The 19524-nt window shown below is 43.2% G+C and overlaps 1 protein-coding gene across 1 annotated transcript in view; it reads right to left on the bottom strand.

Moving 5' to 3' along the window:
* The window catches only part of LOC127358263 (F-actin-uncapping protein LRRC16A), a 31875-nt gene that overhangs the window by 3981 nt on the left and 8370 nt on the right, over positions 1–19524 (bottom strand). The window contains exons 3-36 of the mRNA XM_051391245.1: positions 18410–18460; positions 12195–12254; positions 11566–11687; positions 11259–11356; positions 11096–11166; positions 10521–10594; positions 10257–10332; positions 9941–10029; positions 9623–9717; positions 9216–9302; positions 9030–9133; positions 8721–8798; positions 8472–8548; positions 8036–8140; positions 7566–7635; positions 7365–7446; positions 7175–7274; positions 6919–6973; positions 6576–6748; positions 6398–6466; positions 6176–6269; positions 5921–6019; positions 5652–5780; positions 5157–5279; positions 4866–5041; positions 4158–4245; positions 3904–4071; positions 3559–3625; positions 2872–3113; positions 2413–2528; positions 1640–2162; positions 1213–1255; positions 813–1016; positions 485–622 (exon numbers count right to left, since the gene is read on the bottom strand). Coding sequence (XP_051247205.1) covers positions 485–622; positions 813–1016; positions 1213–1255; positions 1640–2162; positions 2413–2528; positions 2872–3113; positions 3559–3625; positions 3904–4071; positions 4158–4245; positions 4866–5041; positions 5157–5279; positions 5652–5780; positions 5921–6019; positions 6176–6269; positions 6398–6466; positions 6576–6748; positions 6919–6973; positions 7175–7274; positions 7365–7446; positions 7566–7635; positions 8036–8140; positions 8472–8548; positions 8721–8798; positions 9030–9133; positions 9216–9302; positions 9623–9717; positions 9941–10029; positions 10257–10332; positions 10521–10594; positions 11096–11166; positions 11259–11356; positions 11566–11687; positions 12195–12254; positions 18410–18460 — 3946 coding nt within the window. The remainder of the gene's footprint in view (positions 1–484; positions 623–812; positions 1017–1212; positions 1256–1639; positions 2163–2412; positions 2529–2871; positions 3114–3558; positions 3626–3903; positions 4072–4157; positions 4246–4865; positions 5042–5156; positions 5280–5651; positions 5781–5920; positions 6020–6175; positions 6270–6397; positions 6467–6575; positions 6749–6918; positions 6974–7174; positions 7275–7364; positions 7447–7565; positions 7636–8035; positions 8141–8471; positions 8549–8720; positions 8799–9029; positions 9134–9215; positions 9303–9622; positions 9718–9940; positions 10030–10256; positions 10333–10520; positions 10595–11095; positions 11167–11258; positions 11357–11565; positions 11688–12194; positions 12255–18409; positions 18461–19524) is intronic.

The following is a 19524-nucleotide window of genomic DNA, read 5'->3' on the forward strand; positions in this document are numbered from 1 at the left end:
AAAATTACATAAGCCCTGTCCTGCAAAAAGTACTGTGACAAACATTCTATGTTAATTTAATAGAAGTCTGATCAATTATTCACAGAAATGTTGGCACTTTTAATAGTTTAGTGGCACAAAATCTTAAATGTGCCACTTCTTTGGCATTTAGCTTTTAATTGAAAGTGACAGTAGAGATGCAATAAAGGTCCTCTGCCAAAATAAAACTGTGGATGTTGCAGTTATACTGTACAGTGTTGATTTCACCCACTGAGGCCACCACAATGCATTTTAATAAAATACTTCCAATAACAGACTACTGCTACTACCAACAAATCCTTCAAGTACTCGATTTATCTGAAGCTGATTTCTGACGCGGTCATCATCAGATTCTTTAACTGTCAATGTGTTCTTTATTCTGGTTGTATGTATTAAAATACGATACAAAATCAAACTCCTGTTACTTCTAAAGCCTTGTTCATAAAGGTCAAACAGAGATACCAACCGTCCTGTGGAGACAGGGGTCCTGCAGGGTTACTGCTGGTGCTCTCTCTCTCCTGCTCTGAAGGCGCCCTCTTCAGGCGAGGAGCAGGAAGTGGCCCTTTGGCAGATGGGCTGCCTGCTGGAGCCTCAGCAGAGTCGTCTGAAAAACAAAAATCATTAAAACAATGAAATGATTCTCAGTAAGATACACATAAATAAGAATCAAACTAGTGCTTGTGGTCAAAGCTTCTGTCTGTCTGATTCTCCACAGCTGAGCAAAAATCTGAGAGCTGCGTTTGTTCTTTGACAACCAGGCTTTTGAATCCATGTTTCTCCCAGTCAGTGCCTACCGAAGACGTAGGTGCTGCTCGGCCTGGGGCTGGCAGGACTGGCAGGACTGAGGGGCCCGGAGGTGCGGGTCCCCAGTGGGGGTTTGGTGGTATGGGGTGGGGGCGGTTTGGGGGTGACACTGGGTGGTTTTGACCTGGGAGCCGGCTCTGGTTTGGACTCATCGGCGTCTGCTGACACAGACTGCTGATGGATGTCTGACTTGGCTACAGGAAAATGACAGAGACAGTTTAGGAGTCATGATGACAGGCAGGTAGGAAGAGCTACTACTGATTATACTACTGATGTGTAATTACTGAGGGCTGTGAACTAATTACTGTGGAATTGTCACATACAAATCTCACGCTGTCAATACGAGTCGGGAAAAAAAGCCACATGTGACGTCATATCAAAGAAACTCACCTTTGTCACCGTCCACCTTGTCCAGCAAGGATGGCGACTCGGACTGAAAACAGAGAGACAGAGATTAGTGTGAGTGTGAGTGAATCTATCTGACACAGATGTGTCCTTATATGAATTCCACTATAATATATGATTTCCTATTATCCTTAATAGTCCATAAATGTCCATGTATGAACAGCAGTAACTAACATTCACAACAAGTTATCATTAAAGCTGTTTCATTGTAAAACGTAATGGTTGATCTGAATGTTTCAGCACTTGTCAACACCCACTTTTTAACTCTTTGGGAATTGAAGCACTGTTTAAAATTTGCCCTCATCCTGCTGTATGTTTTTTACTCTTGTTTCAAGGCATACTGTTACCAATATATTGGCTTGATGATGGTATTAAATTCTATTATCAATGTTGACCAGTGGACTCCACCCACCTTCTTTGCCATTCTCTCCTGTCTGGCCTTCATCTCAGCCAGCAGGTCCATGCCCATCACAGGAACACCAATATGACGGGGGATGTGGGGGTTCTCCTTTTTCTCCACATTCTCCTTCTTCTCCAGGTTCTCCTTCTTCTCCACATCTCCCACACCCCCCTCTTCCTTCTTCTCCTCAGCAGGTTCAGTGGCAGTCGGAGCGGCCTCCATCTCAGGATCTGTGTGGTCCGAGGGTTGAGCCCTGTGGAGCTCCTGATGGGGCTCTGCCACAGTGCCAGGGTTTTTCACAGTCGGAGTAGGGGATGTCGGTGTCGTTTCCTCAGTCACTGAGCTAATAGACGAAGAGGGTGGAGCCATGGTGGAGGAGGCAGGGTGGGGTGGAGTGATGGAGGCAGCTCCATGGCTTTTCTCTGAGCGGGACGTCCGGGATTTGATGAGGTTAAAGAAACCGCTCTTCCTGGATTCACGTTTCTTATCTGCTGCTTCCTGCATGTTGGAGGACGAACCTCTTACATTAGGAAGTCTAGAGAGGATTAAAAATAACAACAGAATTAGGAAACAATATACTTTTATTCAGCCTTACAAGCCAGCCAAATGTCAAAGGACTTCCCATAGTGAGAAAACATCAGGTCTCTTTTTTATGCTGATGATACACAACTGTACTGTTTTTAGTCAGACTGAATTTGGGAGTTGTTTTCAACACAAATTACAGCATAGGATGGGTAGATTAATACTCAGAAGACTGTAAATAAATTCTGATTCATGACTCTCACTTGAAACTGAGTTTAATGACTTTCTTGGAGAAGAAGTCCTCCAGGCCCTCGTCCAGCTTTCCCATGATGGTGCTCTGCTCTGCCTCTTGTGGTGCCGCACTGCGGGTGGCCTCCCGCTAAAAGGTGGATGGCAGGAATAAAACAGAGAACAGAGGTAGAGAGATGAGACTCAACCTCATTTTAGGTTTTGTTTTTCAACATTTAAAGGTATTACTGTGATATGTTGGAGTAATGATACTGGATATTCTACTGATAATTAATGAGTTTTATAATAATCCTAGCATTAATAGCACTGAAATATGACCTAATGACCAATTAAACACTGATACATTTTTCACACAAAATTAAACAATAAACAAGTTTTTATTATAAAAATCTATGGCATGACTAATTAAGTTAGCAAAGTTTCATGATTGTCATCACTGATAATTCAAGGATTGCTCCCTGGTAGAGACCTACAGGCGGTCGGCTGGGTTTTGTCCTCTTCTTGGGTTTTGGGCGGGATTTGGTGCAATGCTTCAGTGTCATGTGCTCCACAGACGGCAGCTCGCTCAAACAAACTGGTGGAGTAGGAGGAGGGGGGAAGTCTCCATAGTAGGCCGACATTCTGTCCACTGGCTGTGTAGGAGGAGGAGGAAGAGGCGGGTCCTCAACATGGATAGGAACCTCCTCGAGAGCCTTGTCCAGGTCAAACTCCATCTCTGTTGGGCATATGGAAGGCAAAGCCATGTTTATTTTTCCTTCCTTTTATCAACATTATCAAATATCTTAATATCATTTATAAAAGGTAGGGAGTATGGTGGCACTTTGACAACTTGACTGCACAACCTTTCAACTGTACATTTCTGACTTTAACAATCATCATATATAAAAAGACTCTTTGTCATGGTCCAACGTCATTTCATCTGACAATCGGTTTAGAAAGGTCAAACAAACATAACATTTGATGTAAAAACATCCACAGCCATTGGCTTTAGAATGAGAGTTACCAGCAGAGAACAGGCCAAATTATATGTAAGAAAAAGCATATGAGAAATTTAAACAGAAAATGATAAAGGGCAGGAACAGTATGTATAGAGACAGGTAAAGAAACTGGATTGTGTCTATAGCTGATACAGTAGTAGACTAACACACTGTGTCACTCACCAAACGCCACAGAGACGGGCCGCAGCATCCTGACCAGAATACTCTTCCTCTTGGACTTAGGAGTCATCTAAAGAGAAAAAAACAGGTTTTTATCTTAATTTCTACTTAAGAAGTAGAAATTATGGATGTCAGGAGGAAACATGTTGGTTTTACAGCAGACTTTCAAAATATTTTTATGGTGCTTCTGGAGGTTTCCACAACAATGTTCGCTCAACTCTGCAAAGCTGCTGAGGCGATGACAACCACACTGTCCCCCTGTCTATTCAGACTACCCATGCCCCATTTTATACAGGCTGATAAGCAGTGACTGGTGTGAAAGAGTTGGTGTTGCTTTGTGTTTCCCACCATGCAGGTGTCCATATCCTCCAGCCCATGTTTCTGGTCCCGCTCATGCCTTTGTTTCTCTTCCTGGTTGTGGTTCTCTGGCTGCAGAACCACCTCATCCAGAACCTCTGTCTCCATCTGGGGCTCCCGATGCAGCAGAGGCTCAGCCTTCCTGATCAGATGGTCGGCCTGGAGACAGAAGGAGGAAGGAGTGATGAACAGACAGAAAACACAGACAGACAGACAGACAGACAGACAGACAGACAGACACTAACCAGAGTATGCTGTGATCTGGACAGAGACTCCAGGATCTCATCCACAATGCGATCAGACAGAAACGATGCCATGCTCAGCTTCACTTCACTGTTTCACAGAGAAGAAACAAAACACACAGAAATAAAACCATCTGACCAAAATGACATGTTGCAAAACCAACAATAAAGGGCTACACGTCGGTTGTCTGAGTCCGCTCACAGATGCTGCTTTAAGCCTGTTATTTACTTTTGTGGGTGAATCCATTTGTTAGATAGTTATCAGAGTGTCTCCAACCCAGTTTCTTTAAGACCTCTGGTGTAAAACTCACTTGACCAAATACATAAATCCATCAAAGTGGATGCTTCCACTTGTGTTAGGACCACCAAACAACCCAATATTTTCTCAAATCCTTTGGTAGGGATGGTCTCCTCATCCTCTCCTCTTGCCTACATTCAGTCTGTACAATGAGTATCAGCACACAGAGACGTCACAGACAATCCATTTGTTATGGAAGCACATGACAGATATCTGGAGATAACATGTATTTACCACCTTGAAATCACTGTAACTGGTCTAAATACTGGACTTGTTCTACTGGAAGTACGAGTCATGGACTTTCTGATAACCATAAGACAGGGGCAAGACCTTACAACTCAATTACCTAAGACCTGATGAAGCTTAAGCTAAGCTAACCCCGTAAACACACATACACACGCAGCAGATCAGACCTGATCTTGTTGATGATGTCGACCCCGGACTGCTCCAGCAGCGTGGTGGTGATGAAGCTGCGAGGAACGGTCATCCTCCCCGCTCCGGCCTTCAGAAGCTCCGGGCGAAGGGTGCTCCTCTTCATCACATGAGGACAAAGACCCTCAGCAGCTTCCACCATGGACACCAGCATTGTCTGGGGAGGACGAGTTAATGTAGTTTAAACTTCACACTCCAGTTTGAATGTGTGTTATTTAGACAATCACAAGTATACATCTACTGCTGTACGTCCAACAACGTTCGCTCAGTACCTGCAGCTGCTCGTCCATCACCCTGGCCACCTCTCCAGCCATCGACTCCAGCTTGTCCTGAATGGCTCCAACACACGCTCCCTTGGACCCCACACTCTTCAGGTGGTACAGGTTGGGGAGCAGCTGGGGGGAAGAGTGAGGTACAGATATTATGGGAAAGAAGGACAATGAGAAAAACAGCAACAAAGTTAAAGTTCATCAGTTCATCAGCTTTAGCTGTGGCCTCATCTGTGTTCTGCTTGAACAAACTTTCTATTGAAAACTTTTCATCAGTACAGGGTGGGTAACATTTTAGGCTTTGTTGAGCCAAAAATAGTTTTATTGTTCCAATGTTTAACATGCAAACCATTCCTGCTTTAATTAGCAGGCTTTCTGAATTTTAAGTTGCATGACAGTAACTGTTTTCAGTGTCTCAGCCATGTTGAGTTTGCCAGCTATGGAAGTTGGTGGATTAAGGAGTTAAATGTCTTATTTCCATGAGTCATGTCTTCTTACTGTCTTGGAGTTTCTGGCATCTTTCATGAGGTTCTCTGCCACCTTCATGTCTTCCTGGACCAAGTTGGCCTCTGTGAACCTCAGAGAGTTCAGATGGTCCTGAACCTTCACACACATCATGTCTATCATCTGCATCACAGAGAGGTTAGAGGTCAGTCAATGTACAGTAATATGTTGACTCAATCAGAGGTCTGCTAGTGTGTGTGTGTGTGTGTGTGTGTGTGTGTGTGTGTGTGTGTGTGTGTGTGTGTGTGTGTTTCTGTGCCTGCCTGTTGTGTGGTGGTGGTGACGATTCCCTGCTGCAGCCTGTACGCCTGCTCCTGGAGGTATTTACGCGTCTCATGGTTCCTCAGCAGGTACTGCTCCATCTGCATCACAAAACCCACCAACAAGCTCCAATTAAAGTTTCCAATTTACTTTAAGAAATGTGATATCGGATAACATTTTAATACATGTTTTTTAGTATTCTTAACAAAACTGAAAAATCTACATTGATCCATATTTTTAAAAAACAGGACAACAACCTTCAGTAACGCGTCCTCTGTCTTCTCTGGACTCGCCTTTAGCGCCTGAGCAGCATCCACGATGGGAACAGGCATGAAACGAATGGTGTAGTTCCTGATGGAGAGAGAAAACAGTAAATTAACTTATTCTTTAATACTAATGCAGAATAAGGGCAGGGCTTATACTCTCTCTGACTTTGTTAAAATGAAATGTAACCTCACCACAAACTTCTTCACACTTACTTTTCCAAAGCAGCAGCGACGTCCTGCAGACCCTGAGGGCTGACGTTGTTTCTGTCCCACACTATTGTCCTGCAGACACACAAACAGATGAAAAATAAAAAATAAATATTTGTAATGGAACACTTGATACAGACCTGACAGAGCCTTAACTGCAAGATGATCCTGTCTGCTTACTCACCTGAGTTTGCTGTTGATCTGCAGGGCTTTGGCCAGCATCTTGGCCCCCATGTCTCCCATGGAGTTTCCACTGATGTCCAGTTTGGTCAGAGAGGTGTTGCTGCCCAGAGCGTTGAGGACGATGGAGAGGTCGCCCTTCAGCTTGGAATCAGCCAGGGACAGCGAGGTCAGCGGCTGCAGGGGGTTGTTTATTAGATCATTTTAATCAAAATGTCCAGTGAATGCATCAGTATTAAATAAATACCTAAATTAGGGACTGAAGAAGAAAAAGGCAGACCCAAAGAAGGAGGCGGGTAATGAAAGGAAAGAAAATGATTTAAGGTGATGTTTATAGTTTTACTCACTGATTCCTCCTCTTGGATCATGTGAACCAGGTTGTCCAGGACCTGAGCCACATTTCTGGAGAAAAATTAGTAGACACTTAAAATGTGACTAAGTGACAAACCAATGTATTGAGTAATTCAATTAAAAATGTACATGGCAGCAAATAATTATGTTATTAAGAATGTGTCATTGATTATTAATGACTAATCGTGTAATTTTTTATATTATATTATATATTATTAAGTATTTTGCTGCTGCTTGATGTTTGTTACCCACTTGGACTTGATGTTGCTGAAGTTTTTGCCCAGTGAAAGGTGTCTGATGGAGCGGTTTTTGGCCAGCCAGACCAGCAGGGTGGTCAGATCCATGTCCAGACCTGAGCAAAGCAGCACAGAAACATTAAGAGGCCACGATTCAAAGTCAACACAGCACAATCAGAAATGGTTCAAATCTAAAATATCCTCACCGTTGTCAGAAATGTCCAAACTGGTGATATTGGGAATCTCAGCAACGCAACCCTCCAAGATCTGGGAGCCCCCTGAACGCAGCTGAGAGAAAACAAAGAGTCAGATATGCTTATGAAAAAACCTGTCAGTGTGTACCTTTGTATGAATAAACAGTGTTACAGTGTGTTTAAACAGTGTGCTGAGGTTCATGGGAGTTCTACCTCACAGCAGCTGAGATCCAGAGACACGTCACTGAGGTTTGGGTTGCAGCCGAGTCCCAACAACAACGCTCTGCAGACAGTCAGAAACTCATCAGACTGTCAGTTTAACAACGGCTTATAGGAAGCAGTGTCGATGTTTAAAGCTTAATATTTGATACTTTCAAATAAAGGCAGAAAAAAGTTATTCCTGCTACTCTGTCTTTTGGCTGCATTATTTTGAAGGAACAGATTTCTTGCTGTAAGATTTGAGTAATGATAAAGAAGCCCTCTCTCACTCTCAATGAAACACTTTCTGCTGTCAGGCAACTGCTGTTATATCTGTATGCTATAAATATATCCAGTTATTGGCGGGAAAATGCAGAAGAAGACAACATAACTGTTAGTATTCCCTCGTAGCTACAAGAGAAAACAAAGCACTGACTTTCACTCTTTTTGTGTACTGCTGTGTGTCTCATTGGATATTTTCTTACTTCAGAGCCTCCACCGGCAGTCTGGTTCCCGACAGACTGACGGAGCTCAGAGCCTGAGCGCAGCTGAAGAACTGCTTAAATGGCGAAGGGATTTCTTTACACTTCCTGTGTGAATGAGAGGAGAAACGTGTTACAATCAACACTAGAGTGCAGTAACACATTCAGAGCAAAGAACAAATACTGTACATTTCAAACTGTTGGTTAATGTATTTAAACTACATTTAATGGTAACATTTGCTGAGTGTTGGTATGTTGGAGAAGTAATCTGCCTTTTCACTTAAAACACAGATTTCTAAAAAGCAACTCAGCAAACGGTTTAGAATCTGTACACTTGTACTAACAGTCCAATGTCAGAGATAATGTAGTCTGTAATAATATTCAAAAAGTTTATAATTTGTCTGCTGTTTGAAGGATGGGTGTAGGTTTAATAACCAACCTGTGAGAGAAGACGGTCTTTGACATGTTGAGGACAGAAAGATGCTTCAAAGATCCTCTGAGCAGAGACGTACACACCTAAACAACAGAAAACTGATTTTAGCAGAATGTATAGACCACCACTGGGAGGAATGTAAGCATGGTATTATTTACTTTTACCAACTGATTTATTGTTCATGTTTCCATAGTTAAAACTGTCTTTAATTCAGGCCTCCATTTTAATTGTGAAGTGTGTGTGAGCTGCTGTTACCTGCTCCAGAGAGCAGTCGCTGTTGGACAGATCCAGAGTCTCCAGGCAGTTTGGGTGACTCAGGAAGCTGTGCAGGTTCTGTGCAGAAATAAAACACACATTAGAGATCCTAGTAAATCCTAGAAAGCCTGACATCTCCAAACTCTTCAAGAACTAAAGAAAAAGCCTCGATTGTAGCTTGACTGCTGTCTATCTTTTTTTTTTCAACATTTTCTGAAAAGCTTAAATACACTGCGAGAGTTTGTCTATCAACAGAAAACAGAGTTTGAGCTTGTCTTGAACTTGGATGGGGGGGGGGTGGCTGCGTACCTGCAGGTCATCGCCTCTGAGCGAGTTTCCCGACAGGTCGAGGTGTGTGAGCGTGGAGGCGACGGCCGGGTTGTTACAGAGAGCCAGACAGAGGTTGTTTACACCTGCAAAAAATGACAGTCACTTAAAAGAATTATTCAGGACAATAATTAAGTGTTATTACATCTTTGTTTTCTCTGCGTTCACCTTTAGGAGACATGGAGGTCCTGGAGAGGTTCAGGTGCTTCAGACCCAAGGGCAGTTTGGCGAGTTGAGTGCTCAGAGCAGAAATACCTGCAGAAACCGAGACACATCCAGTCATTGCAGTTAAGAGACTTTATAGAGCTCCAATGTGGCCACTAGAGGGCACATGACTTCAGCTGACAGCCCTCTGTGAGAGTTCACAGTAACAGAGTATCTGCATGTTTCAGAAAGCCACATTTAAAAGTACAAGAGATCAATGTAATGCAAATTCTCCAACAAGAAATGAGTAGTGGAGGAATTACAACAGATTTGCATGCCAAAGCATGTCCACACAATAAAAACAGCGCACAGGATGCGCGCGTGTGTGTGTGTGTGTGTGTGTGTGTGTGTGTGTGTGTGTGTGTTTTAACCTTTGTCCTCCAGTGAGTTGTTGCTCAGGTTGAGTGTGTGTAGTGTGGAAGCCGGGTTGTGTGACAGCGCACTGGCCAGTTTCTGAGCAAAATCACTGAAGAAGAGAAAGAGTAGAAAGAAAATGTCACAGTCAGTGAGCAGGTGATAACCTCTGACCTCTCATCACGCACAAGCAACAAGCAACAAGCAACAAGCACACATCTGATATCTGACATGGACTCTGGTCACAAACAGTTTATTTAATCCTATTTGTAGTAGGAAATGACACAGCGCACAAGACACGGCCAGGACATTCGTTCTATTATTTGACCTCTGACCTTCTCAGTCCTGCGTTGTCCAGCACCAGCTCTTCCAGCCGGCTGGATCGAGCCACCACTCTGAGGATCTGGTCACACACATCTGTCGGCTGGAAGGCAGAAACACACACAGGGCTTTCATTTCACTTTATCTCAGTGAGATCTCAAAGAAGGAAAAACAGAGTCTGTTTTAGTAAAAGGAGGTCATTTTTGTTTTTGTTTCAGAATATTTTCCCATCTAACTCTGTTCGACAGTTAAACAGCAGAGTTGGTGATTGTTGGAACAGTGTAAAGGCGTTTAACAGCCAGACTGTACAGTTGTTTGTATCAATGTTACCAGTTTGTAGTCTTTGGTGGAGAGTTTAGTGAACCACTGGTTGTGTTCTAGAGCTGCGATGATCGCCACCAGATCCCTGCAGGACAAAAACAAACAAACAATCTTACTAACACGACTGTCAGATATATATTCTATGGAGTGATTATAAGACAGTTGTTAAAAAATACATTATATGCATTGTTAAACGTCAAACCATCAGCTCACCTTCCCCTCAACGTAAAGAACTACTCACGGTGAACCCAAGGTGCTGAACGGCGTACGTACCTGTTCTCCAGGTGGACAAAGTCCTGCAGGTTGAGCTCTCTGGTGTCCTGTGTGAGATAGATGGTGTCCACATCCTGGAGGAGGTGAAGATGACAACGAGAGGAAATGGCTGCATGATGGTGCATTCAGGTACAACACAAAGCGAAACTCAACAGCAGAAGAGAAGCAGAGACAGAGATGGTGGAAACACAAACGCAGGTAAACAGGTGCCGTTGGATAAGATACGATAAGGTACAACTCAGACATAGACATAAAAGAAGCAGCAGGAGAAGAAAAGATGAGAAACAAAAAGCAAACATAAGCAGGATATTAAAAAGTAGAAGGAAAAGAAGCAGAAAAAACCCAGAACAGACTCAAACAATAAAACTAATAGCAAACAGAAGAGAAACAAGCATATATTTAACAAATAAAAAATAAGTTGTTGCAGAAAAAGGCAGAACAATAAGCACGGATCAGAAAAAGTGTATAAAAGAAGCAGATACAAAATCTTACTAGTCAAAAAAAGGAAACAGAATAAAGTACATGAATACAAGAGAAAAAGGCAGCAAACAAAACAGATGATTTCCAGCACCGACCCATTGGACCTCCTCTCTGTACGGCAGACCCAGGTAATCACACACACACCAGTACTGATGAGAAAAACCGCCTGCAATGAGTCAACACAACAACGTTTAGCACTTAAACACAGACACTAAACATTTGACTGGATGCATGTTTCACATTTTGAGGCTGATTTACCGCAGGGTCCCAGATCTGCCGAGCCCTGCTCGTCCCAGATGGCCTGGAGGGCCGCCGTCCTCTCTGGGGGCTTCAAACTCAACTTCCTCATCACCTTCCTTCCTTACAGAGAGAGGGAGAGAGAAAGAGGGATGACGAAAAGGGAAAAGGGAAACTTGGAGAATCTCCTCAACAAGTCCGAAAAACGTTAATACTGCGTCCACACAGAGAAGAGAGAAGAGAAGCTGGGAGCTCTGTCCGACCCTCTGAGGGGCCCCTGAAGTGCTCCTTGTCTCCTTCCTCTCACTGGCTCTCGAGTGGTACCTACACAGGTGAGACAGCGGGGCTGATGCGGTGCAGACAGCTGCCAATGTGGGCGATCACCTCGTCCACTTCCTCCACGGAGCCCAGCCAGAGGTTCCACGGACCCCGCTCATACTCCAACACCAACTGCAGGGGGCGCCACACACAAAGCGACACGAAATGAGCGACTCAAAGTGCTGCTGAGGTGATAAAATGTTACCACGCTGTCATTGTGGTCAGATTGAGCAGGTGAGTTCAGTTGACACGAAGTATCCTTATTGATTCATTATTATTAGGTTGAACTGTTTTAAAAAGACTACCATGATGCAGAAACAAAGTCAAGAGTTTAAATCTTGACACAAATAAAGCAGACAACAATAGGAGGAGGTTCAAATGAATATCTCTGCAGGATTGCACATTTTGTTTGTGTGTATTAAAAAGGAATATGCCAACTCCCAAACATCGGTGTACACATCTAGCCAATAAATCAGTCTTCTATATCCTCCCTGAAATGTAGGCGGTGATGACAGACAGAAGTGATTTGGTATTTAGTGTGTGTGTGTGTGTGTGTGTATATTCAGTTGTGGTCAGGTGTGTTTGTATGTCATAACTGTAATCCACAATAATGCAATGCTTATTTTTGTTTGTGTGTACCTGAGTGGGCTTGTTGCTGCTGATTCCCTGGATATCCAGGTAGCTGAAGGAGTGTTCAACCTAAAGTAGGCGAGAGGAGACAGATTATGAAATGCAACAGTGAATATATCAAGTTAATCTAGTATTTCCACATCTTACTTACTGAAGGACAACAAGCATTGGCTTTTCATGTGTTTTGTTTCAACAAAACACAAATGGAAAGTTATGTGTCCCGAAGGAGAACTTTTCTCAGAAAAAACCCTAAACTGATTTACTCTTGAGAACTGGGAGGGTTTTCCCAGGAAATGTTCACCAGACACAGACAGAGTGTTTGAAAACTCCTTCATTAACTGCAGAGAGATTTCAAGTGACGTAGACACACTCTGAGTGTCTTCTTTAAATGTATGCAGCTTGTGTTCCATAAAAAGTTCATTTCAGCAAAGTCAACCTTTTACATAAAGGACACAAACATTCATGTGTTGAGATTCTGAGACACATTTTTTGAATTGGCTTTTGAGGCTAACACCTTCATTTCACAGATTAAAGTAGAAGGAGAAAAGGAACACAGGAGAGAGAGAGTGAGAGAGACAGAGAGGGAAGGATGACATGCGATATAGATTTCAAAGAATTTGAGCCCACAGCTGTTTGTCAGAACAACAACTGAATTTAACAGATGGGGGCTAAAGGTCGCAGCCAGCCATGACTGCGTTGTTGGCCCATGTGATTAACCACGATATTTAACGCACACTGTACTGTATGCGTATGTGGACAGACTCTGGGTCTGGGGCTGTTTTTCATAACAGTTCCAATGAGAGGAAATTTTAATGATGTTTTAGATAAGACTGCACTTCCTTTTGGTGGCAGCACTCTGTGTTTTTCCTTTTCCTGTTTCAACATCTCGATGCCACTGTGCACAAAGTCAGCTCCATATTGAAATGGTGTTCCCAGTTTGGTGTGGAAGAACCGACTGGCCTGTACACAGCCCTGGCCTCAACCCCATACAACACCTTAGGGACGAACTGGAACACCGACTGTGAGCCAGACCTGATCAGCCAACATCAGTGCTGGACCTCAGTAACGCTCCTACGTCTGAATCCCTGCAGCCAGATCCAACACCTGGTGGAAGGACTGAAACCAGGAGAGTGGAGGCCGATATCGCAGCACATTAATGAGGTGTTCAACCATCACGTATGGCTGGAATATCCAGGTGTCCACACACTTTTGGCCATGTAGTGTATGAAGCAGCTGTACAGTATGTAGCTTTTGCTGAACCACAGCCACTGTGGCTACCACAACTAACAATTACGGGATGAAGGTAAATGCTAAAGCGCAGTGCAGCAGTAGCACAAATACAGAAGAGCCATGAGGTCAGCAAACTGAAGACTCCTGCAACATGCTAACAGTAGCCAACATGGGCTACTCACACCGGATCAAGTAGGGTTGTGGCGACAAAGCACCTGGGTAAATCGAAATGGAAAAACAAGAGTTTGACTGCATGTAAATCAAACTTCTAACTCGTACTGCAGGAAGGACGCCTCCTTCCTGAAGGTACAGTCTTGCTTTAACATCCATGTTAAATACGAGTGCTGCCGGCTAAAAAAAAATACTGTTCAGGTTGACTGAGCTGACTCTCGTCAAGCTCCAACTTGTTTTGTAGTCTCTCAGCTTACTGTGTCACAATGACCTTCATTTGGAAACAGCTTCACTTTAAAAGCTTTGATTCTCTTTATATATTAATAATCATATCCTTAATGAGGAATGCTCCAGTGCTCCTTCATTAACAGAGATATAAATGCAAAGTCCGCACAGGCTCAATCCACCTTTATAGCATTAATCAGAAACAGAGATAACATATTGATATGAAGCTGGGAGTTCTTACTTTAAGAACAAACCCCGGGGACAGGAAAACAATCACAGAGACAACAGGAATGTAAAAACATACACTACAAACAGTCTGCAGAACAAATGTCTGGAGCCACAACCTCACACACATTTCCCTTTGAATCCAGAGAGAGAGAGAGAGAAAGTAAAAATAAAAGTGGATTCTTAACTCGCTGCCAAGAGAGCAAGTGAAAGGGAGGAAAAAAAGGGAGGAAAACAAAGACGGGGAGAGAGAGGGAGGGGAGCCAAAAAAAAAAAGATTGTGATATAAAAAATCAAGAGTCACAATGTAGGAGTGGGATAAAGAAATGAAAGAAGAGATGTAAAAGACAGAAACAGAGAAAGACACAAAGTGGGAGAAAGAGGAGAGGAAGGAAGGGGGGGTATAAAGCTGGACTCTTATCTCATGTATCTGCCAGAATGAGAGAATGGAAGTTAAGAAAAGGGAAAATTTATAAGAAATGCAATGAGAACATTACAGTGACAGAGTACGAGAATAAAGGCGGGGTGGGAGAATGAAACAGAAAGAGAGAGGAAGGACGAGGGGCACAGAGAAAGAGTGCCCCCTCCCCTCCTTTCCTTGCCAGCTGTTAAATTCCTCCATTGTCTTTTTTTCTCCCTCTGCTGCCTCTCTCTGCCGGGACAGTACAGTGAGGAACAAACCACCCTCTGTCCCCTCTCTCTCTCTCTCTCTCTCTCTCTCACACACACACACACACACACACACAGTTAGACAAACCACTGGCCCACTTTGGAACAACAGATCAGGGGTCAGCTGGCAGAGGGAGTTCAACAGATTTTATTCAGAGGTTATCTGAGTTGGTAGAACTCACAGACTTTACTTAAAACAGTTTCAGTCAATCCGTCATTTATTTCTCTACAGCTGACTGAGTCTCAATGCTATAAAGACTTATTTTATATACTCTTTCAAATAACTTTTTTAGGAACTGAAGAAATAAAAAAACTAAAATCTAGTCTTTATTATTATTTTAGGCTAGTACATACAGGCAGTACGCCGAAGGGATTTAGAAATGAATACATACATTTTAATTAACTTAATAACCGGCTTCAGACATTATTGCCTCCAGTTCAGTACTGGGTGAAACCACGGATATATAAATATATACATATATAACACTTATAAAAGTTTACATTATTACACCTTCAATATTCAGGGTTCAAACTCTTTTTAAGAAATCATTCCCAGGACGTTTCCAGGACATATATCAGTCGCTTTCTTCTTGACAATACAAGAGAGCTCACAAAGTTGGTCAACACTTACGGGACACACACCAGTCAATTCTGCTGCAGAGAACTTACAGACAGACAAACTGTGGTCACACGGACCCTCACGGCCGAGTGGAGGCAGAAGTATCATTTGTGCTTGAGCTAATGCATACTGGTTTTCCTCAGCAATGTGGCTCAGCTGCTATTTGTCACTGCCACAAGGAGGCAGTCAGTCTGCAGCAAAGATGGTGACGCCTTTAAAGAAAGTTTAACTAACTAACTTTAAAGGCAGGAAATGATCATTCCTGCAAAGAGGAAGAGGTCACGATCTGTTGCGAGTCTGTGTTTTGGGGGACGGGGGTTTAAATTCTCAGACGCTCTCAACCCCTCGGTCCAACACCAGTTAGTTTCAGTATGAACAAACTCCAGAACTCAGTTTCACTCTGCATCACGCTTTCCTATTTATTTCTATGTTGTCTGGTCTGATTCACACACTCAAACAAAACCAAACAAAAGAAGAAAAAAACAGGAGCTTACCAGACTGCCATTAAAATAGAGGCTGAGAAAAAGGAGAGAGCTTCAGTAAATTTAGAACCGTGTTTAACCATGGGTTCACTTCTCTTTTAATAGAACAGGACTCTGATGACCCATAATTTCTAAAGCGGTTTATAAAGGCTACGACGAGGAAGTTCACGAGTTCAAGCTTCGGTCTAAATGTGAGAAGGATTTTGTGACTTCGAAGTTTTATTTTTTTTACCTGGAGTTTGAAAATCTAGAAATGTGTTATTGTCTTTTAAAAATAGGGCAAGATTAGTTGACTACCCATCAAACGTGTTTTCATTTTAAATATCTCACAAGATTTATAAAAAACTATTTCTACACTCTTCACAGTTTATAACATTCAAGAAAATATTTTGCCTGGACTTTTTTACTGTTTCTCTCTGTCCCTGTCTCTCGCCCTCCAGGTTGAACTTTTCTTCCTCTCACTGTTTTCCTTTCCCACAGGCTGTGTTCTCACAGCTGCATTGTGGGTAAAACTATCAGATGTCTCCATATGGTGGGACGTGTTCGCATCTGGGTAGAGAGACACAGAGAGAGAGAGAGAGAGAGAGAGAGAGAGACTGAAGAGAGGAGAGAGAGAGAGAAAGAGAGAGACTGAAGAGAGAGAGAGAGAGAGAGAGAGAGAGAGAGAGAGAGAGAGAGAGAGAGAGGCTACAATCAAGGCAGATAGAGAACTAGAAGGAAGAAGTAGAGGATTAACAGACGCAGCACTAACGTGGGTTTATAATGAGGAATATGAGGAATAAAAACTGAGATTAGTAAAAGCATTGTGAAAAGTTAAAACAAGTGCAACAGACGGGAGGTCAAAAGGTTAAATATGTTCAATAAAGAGTGAATTTAAAGCAAATGTCTGCTGATATTCTATATTTCTTTTTATTGTGAACAAATTCCATGAAAATATCTACTAACAAGTACTGTGTGTGCTTTAAAACCTTATACATCTTCTTCCTCTGTGCCACAGAGCCCCATTGTTGTCCATCAGTGAGCCACACTGTTGCCCTGGATGACGTCTTCCTTCATTAACTATATATTTGTGAGTGGATTTTTAAGATGTACGTGTTCAGTAGGAACCAGTGGGTTTAATGCCTGAAGTTCCTCAGAGTCCCGCTCTGCTGCTGCAGGTAGGGAGGTCCAAAGGTAGCGAGAGAACGACAAACACATTGTTGGTTTTGGCTCTTATCATGGGATTTGTTCACAATGAGAATAACACTCTTATACTTTAATACAAATGGCAGGATCCCAGTTTATATGACAGCCAGTCCACACACTAATATGCTCACAATGGCATTGCTGGTGTTAGGCGGTTATGATGTTTACCATTGTTCACTATCTTGGTTTTGCGTGCTAACATTTGCCTATTAGCACAAAACACAAAGTACAGCTAAGGCTGATGGGAAATGTCATTTCAGTCAGACAACCCAATTTTTTGAAATGTTTACTCCATCCTCATCCTCGTCCTCATCACTCCCCACAGTTTACGTAGAGATATTGGGGAGTGACTCCCCAGCCGGAGCCTACAGGTGGATGCTGGGGTGGTGGGGGGGTGGTGGGGCTTACAGTACAGGCAGGCAGCAATACTGATGCAGCAGCAGCATCGACGGAGCAGAGGGAGAGCTGGGAAATGTTGCGGCTTTAAATAGACCACCAGATTGGAAGGGTGTGTTTGATTAGTGATTACGGAGAGTGAGGCGTGTCGTGTGTATAGCGGTGCAGCCGTCGCTCCATTAGCTCTGCTTGTGTTATAAACAAAAGTACTGAACAAACTGACATTGTCACCTGATGATGGCGCTAGATGTAGAGTCTGAGGGTAACCACAGTGAGTGCAATTCATCTTGAGGAGAACTGTGATCAGTACAAATATAAACCTGATGGTGGCGCTAGAGGAAATGTAAGTGGGCCACCAGGATTCATCCGCTGAGAACCGTGAATGTCTCTAGCAATCCATCGGGATGATGTCGAGATATTTCAGTGAACACTTTGACCTGCTGGTGGCGCTATAGGAAAGGTCAGGGGATCACCAAAGCCATCAGCAGCTCCCTCTGGCAGGTTTCACAGCCATCCCTTCAACAGTTGTCAAGATATTTCAGTTGAGACCAAAGTGGTCTGTTAAATTCTACCTGTGTGTGTGTGTGTGTGTGTGTGTGTGTGTGTGTGTGTGTGTGTGTGTGTGCGTGTGTGTGGAGAGTCAGGAAAGTGCCAGGACTTGTTGTGGCCTCATACTGTCAATGTAGAATATGAAACAAGACAGAAAGAGAAGAAAGAACAACTTGACTCTGGAGGAACAAGCAGCAGCACGTCTGTAATGACCAAATACGAAACATTCCCAAAGAGGAGAGGAATGTATGGAGGGAATAATACGAAGAGAGGAGAGAAATATAAAGATCAGAGAAAAGGGAGGAGGAAGAAACTTCTCTATCTCTTTTCTGGATGACGAGGGAAAGAATGAAGATGAAGATCAGATGTAGAAGAGAATGGAGGAAAAGGTGGAACCGACAGGACTAAAGGGAGAGCACAAAGAAACACACACACACACACACACACACACACACACACTCAGATTTACTAACCTTGGAAGGGACCCGTGCTGTCAGCAGATAGGCTCGATGAGACGCCAAGGCCTGAAGACAGAGACAGAGAGAAATGAGACAGACAGACAGACAGACAGAGGGAGATCCTCGCTAAAGAACAGAACTGTTGACTCGAGTCCCAAAAATGAGGACTTGACTTGGCCTCGCCTGCTGTGAGACTCGGTGACCCAGAAATACTGAAAAACACTGCTATTGTGGGTTAGTGTTGCCTTTCGGAGCGGCCATGAATAATCGATAACAGGAGACAAATTAGCCTTTCATTATAAAATAAATGAGTCTATACAAGAGTAGAGTAGTAGTGGTACTTTTTATCTACACATAATCCCCCAGGATCCAGTGCGTTTTCTAGAGCCATGAATGAATAACACACATACACACAGACTGAAAGGCGGTGAGGTCAGAAGGTAAAAATAAAACTAAATAAAATGCCGTCACTTGTACAACAGCTGGAGGAGGCCTCTGGAGAGTGTTTTTCACAGAGTGGGATAATACTATATTATCTCTCACCACGTGTTGAACTTCTGTGCTGGTGGCCGCTCGCTCAGCCAGTGCCTCTCTATTTCTACCTGCCAATTGAGCTTATTCTCATCACAAGCGCGCGTGGCATTTGTTGAAGTTATGGTCTGACATGGTGAGGGTTAAATTGTCCTCGTCAGCACATTTTCACTGAAATTAGGTTTTAAGAAAGAGGAGGGATGGAGGTAAAGCAAGCAGTAACGGACAGGAGGCTGAACCAGCTGTGCAGCAACCCCCTCCACAGAAGACAGAGGTCACTCCAGGTCATATCCACTCAAGGAGACCAGCCAATGAGATACGAGTCCCTGTCTGACTGAGTCTCAGTGGAAAAGTTCTGAACGTATACCTGTATCAACAACTGACAATCTGAACAACCTGTTTTCAGTTTATAAAGTCTGGAGACGTCCTGGTTCAGGTGTTGCACAGATGTGAGTGAGTGGGCAGGTGAATGGGTCCACACAGGCAGACTACATAAAAGAAAACAGATGGGTAACAGTGAGAAATCTGGACCATGATGCACTGCTGACCGATGTAAAGTGGTAAAAGTTCAGATTTTCTTGATTCAGGCGATGTAATAA

Source organism: Dicentrarchus labrax, unplaced genomic scaffold (genome assembly GCF_905237075.1).
Source record: "Dicentrarchus labrax unplaced genomic scaffold, dlabrax2021, whole genome shotgun sequence".
Lineage (NCBI taxonomy): Eukaryota > Metazoa > Chordata > Actinopteri > Moronidae > Dicentrarchus > Dicentrarchus labrax.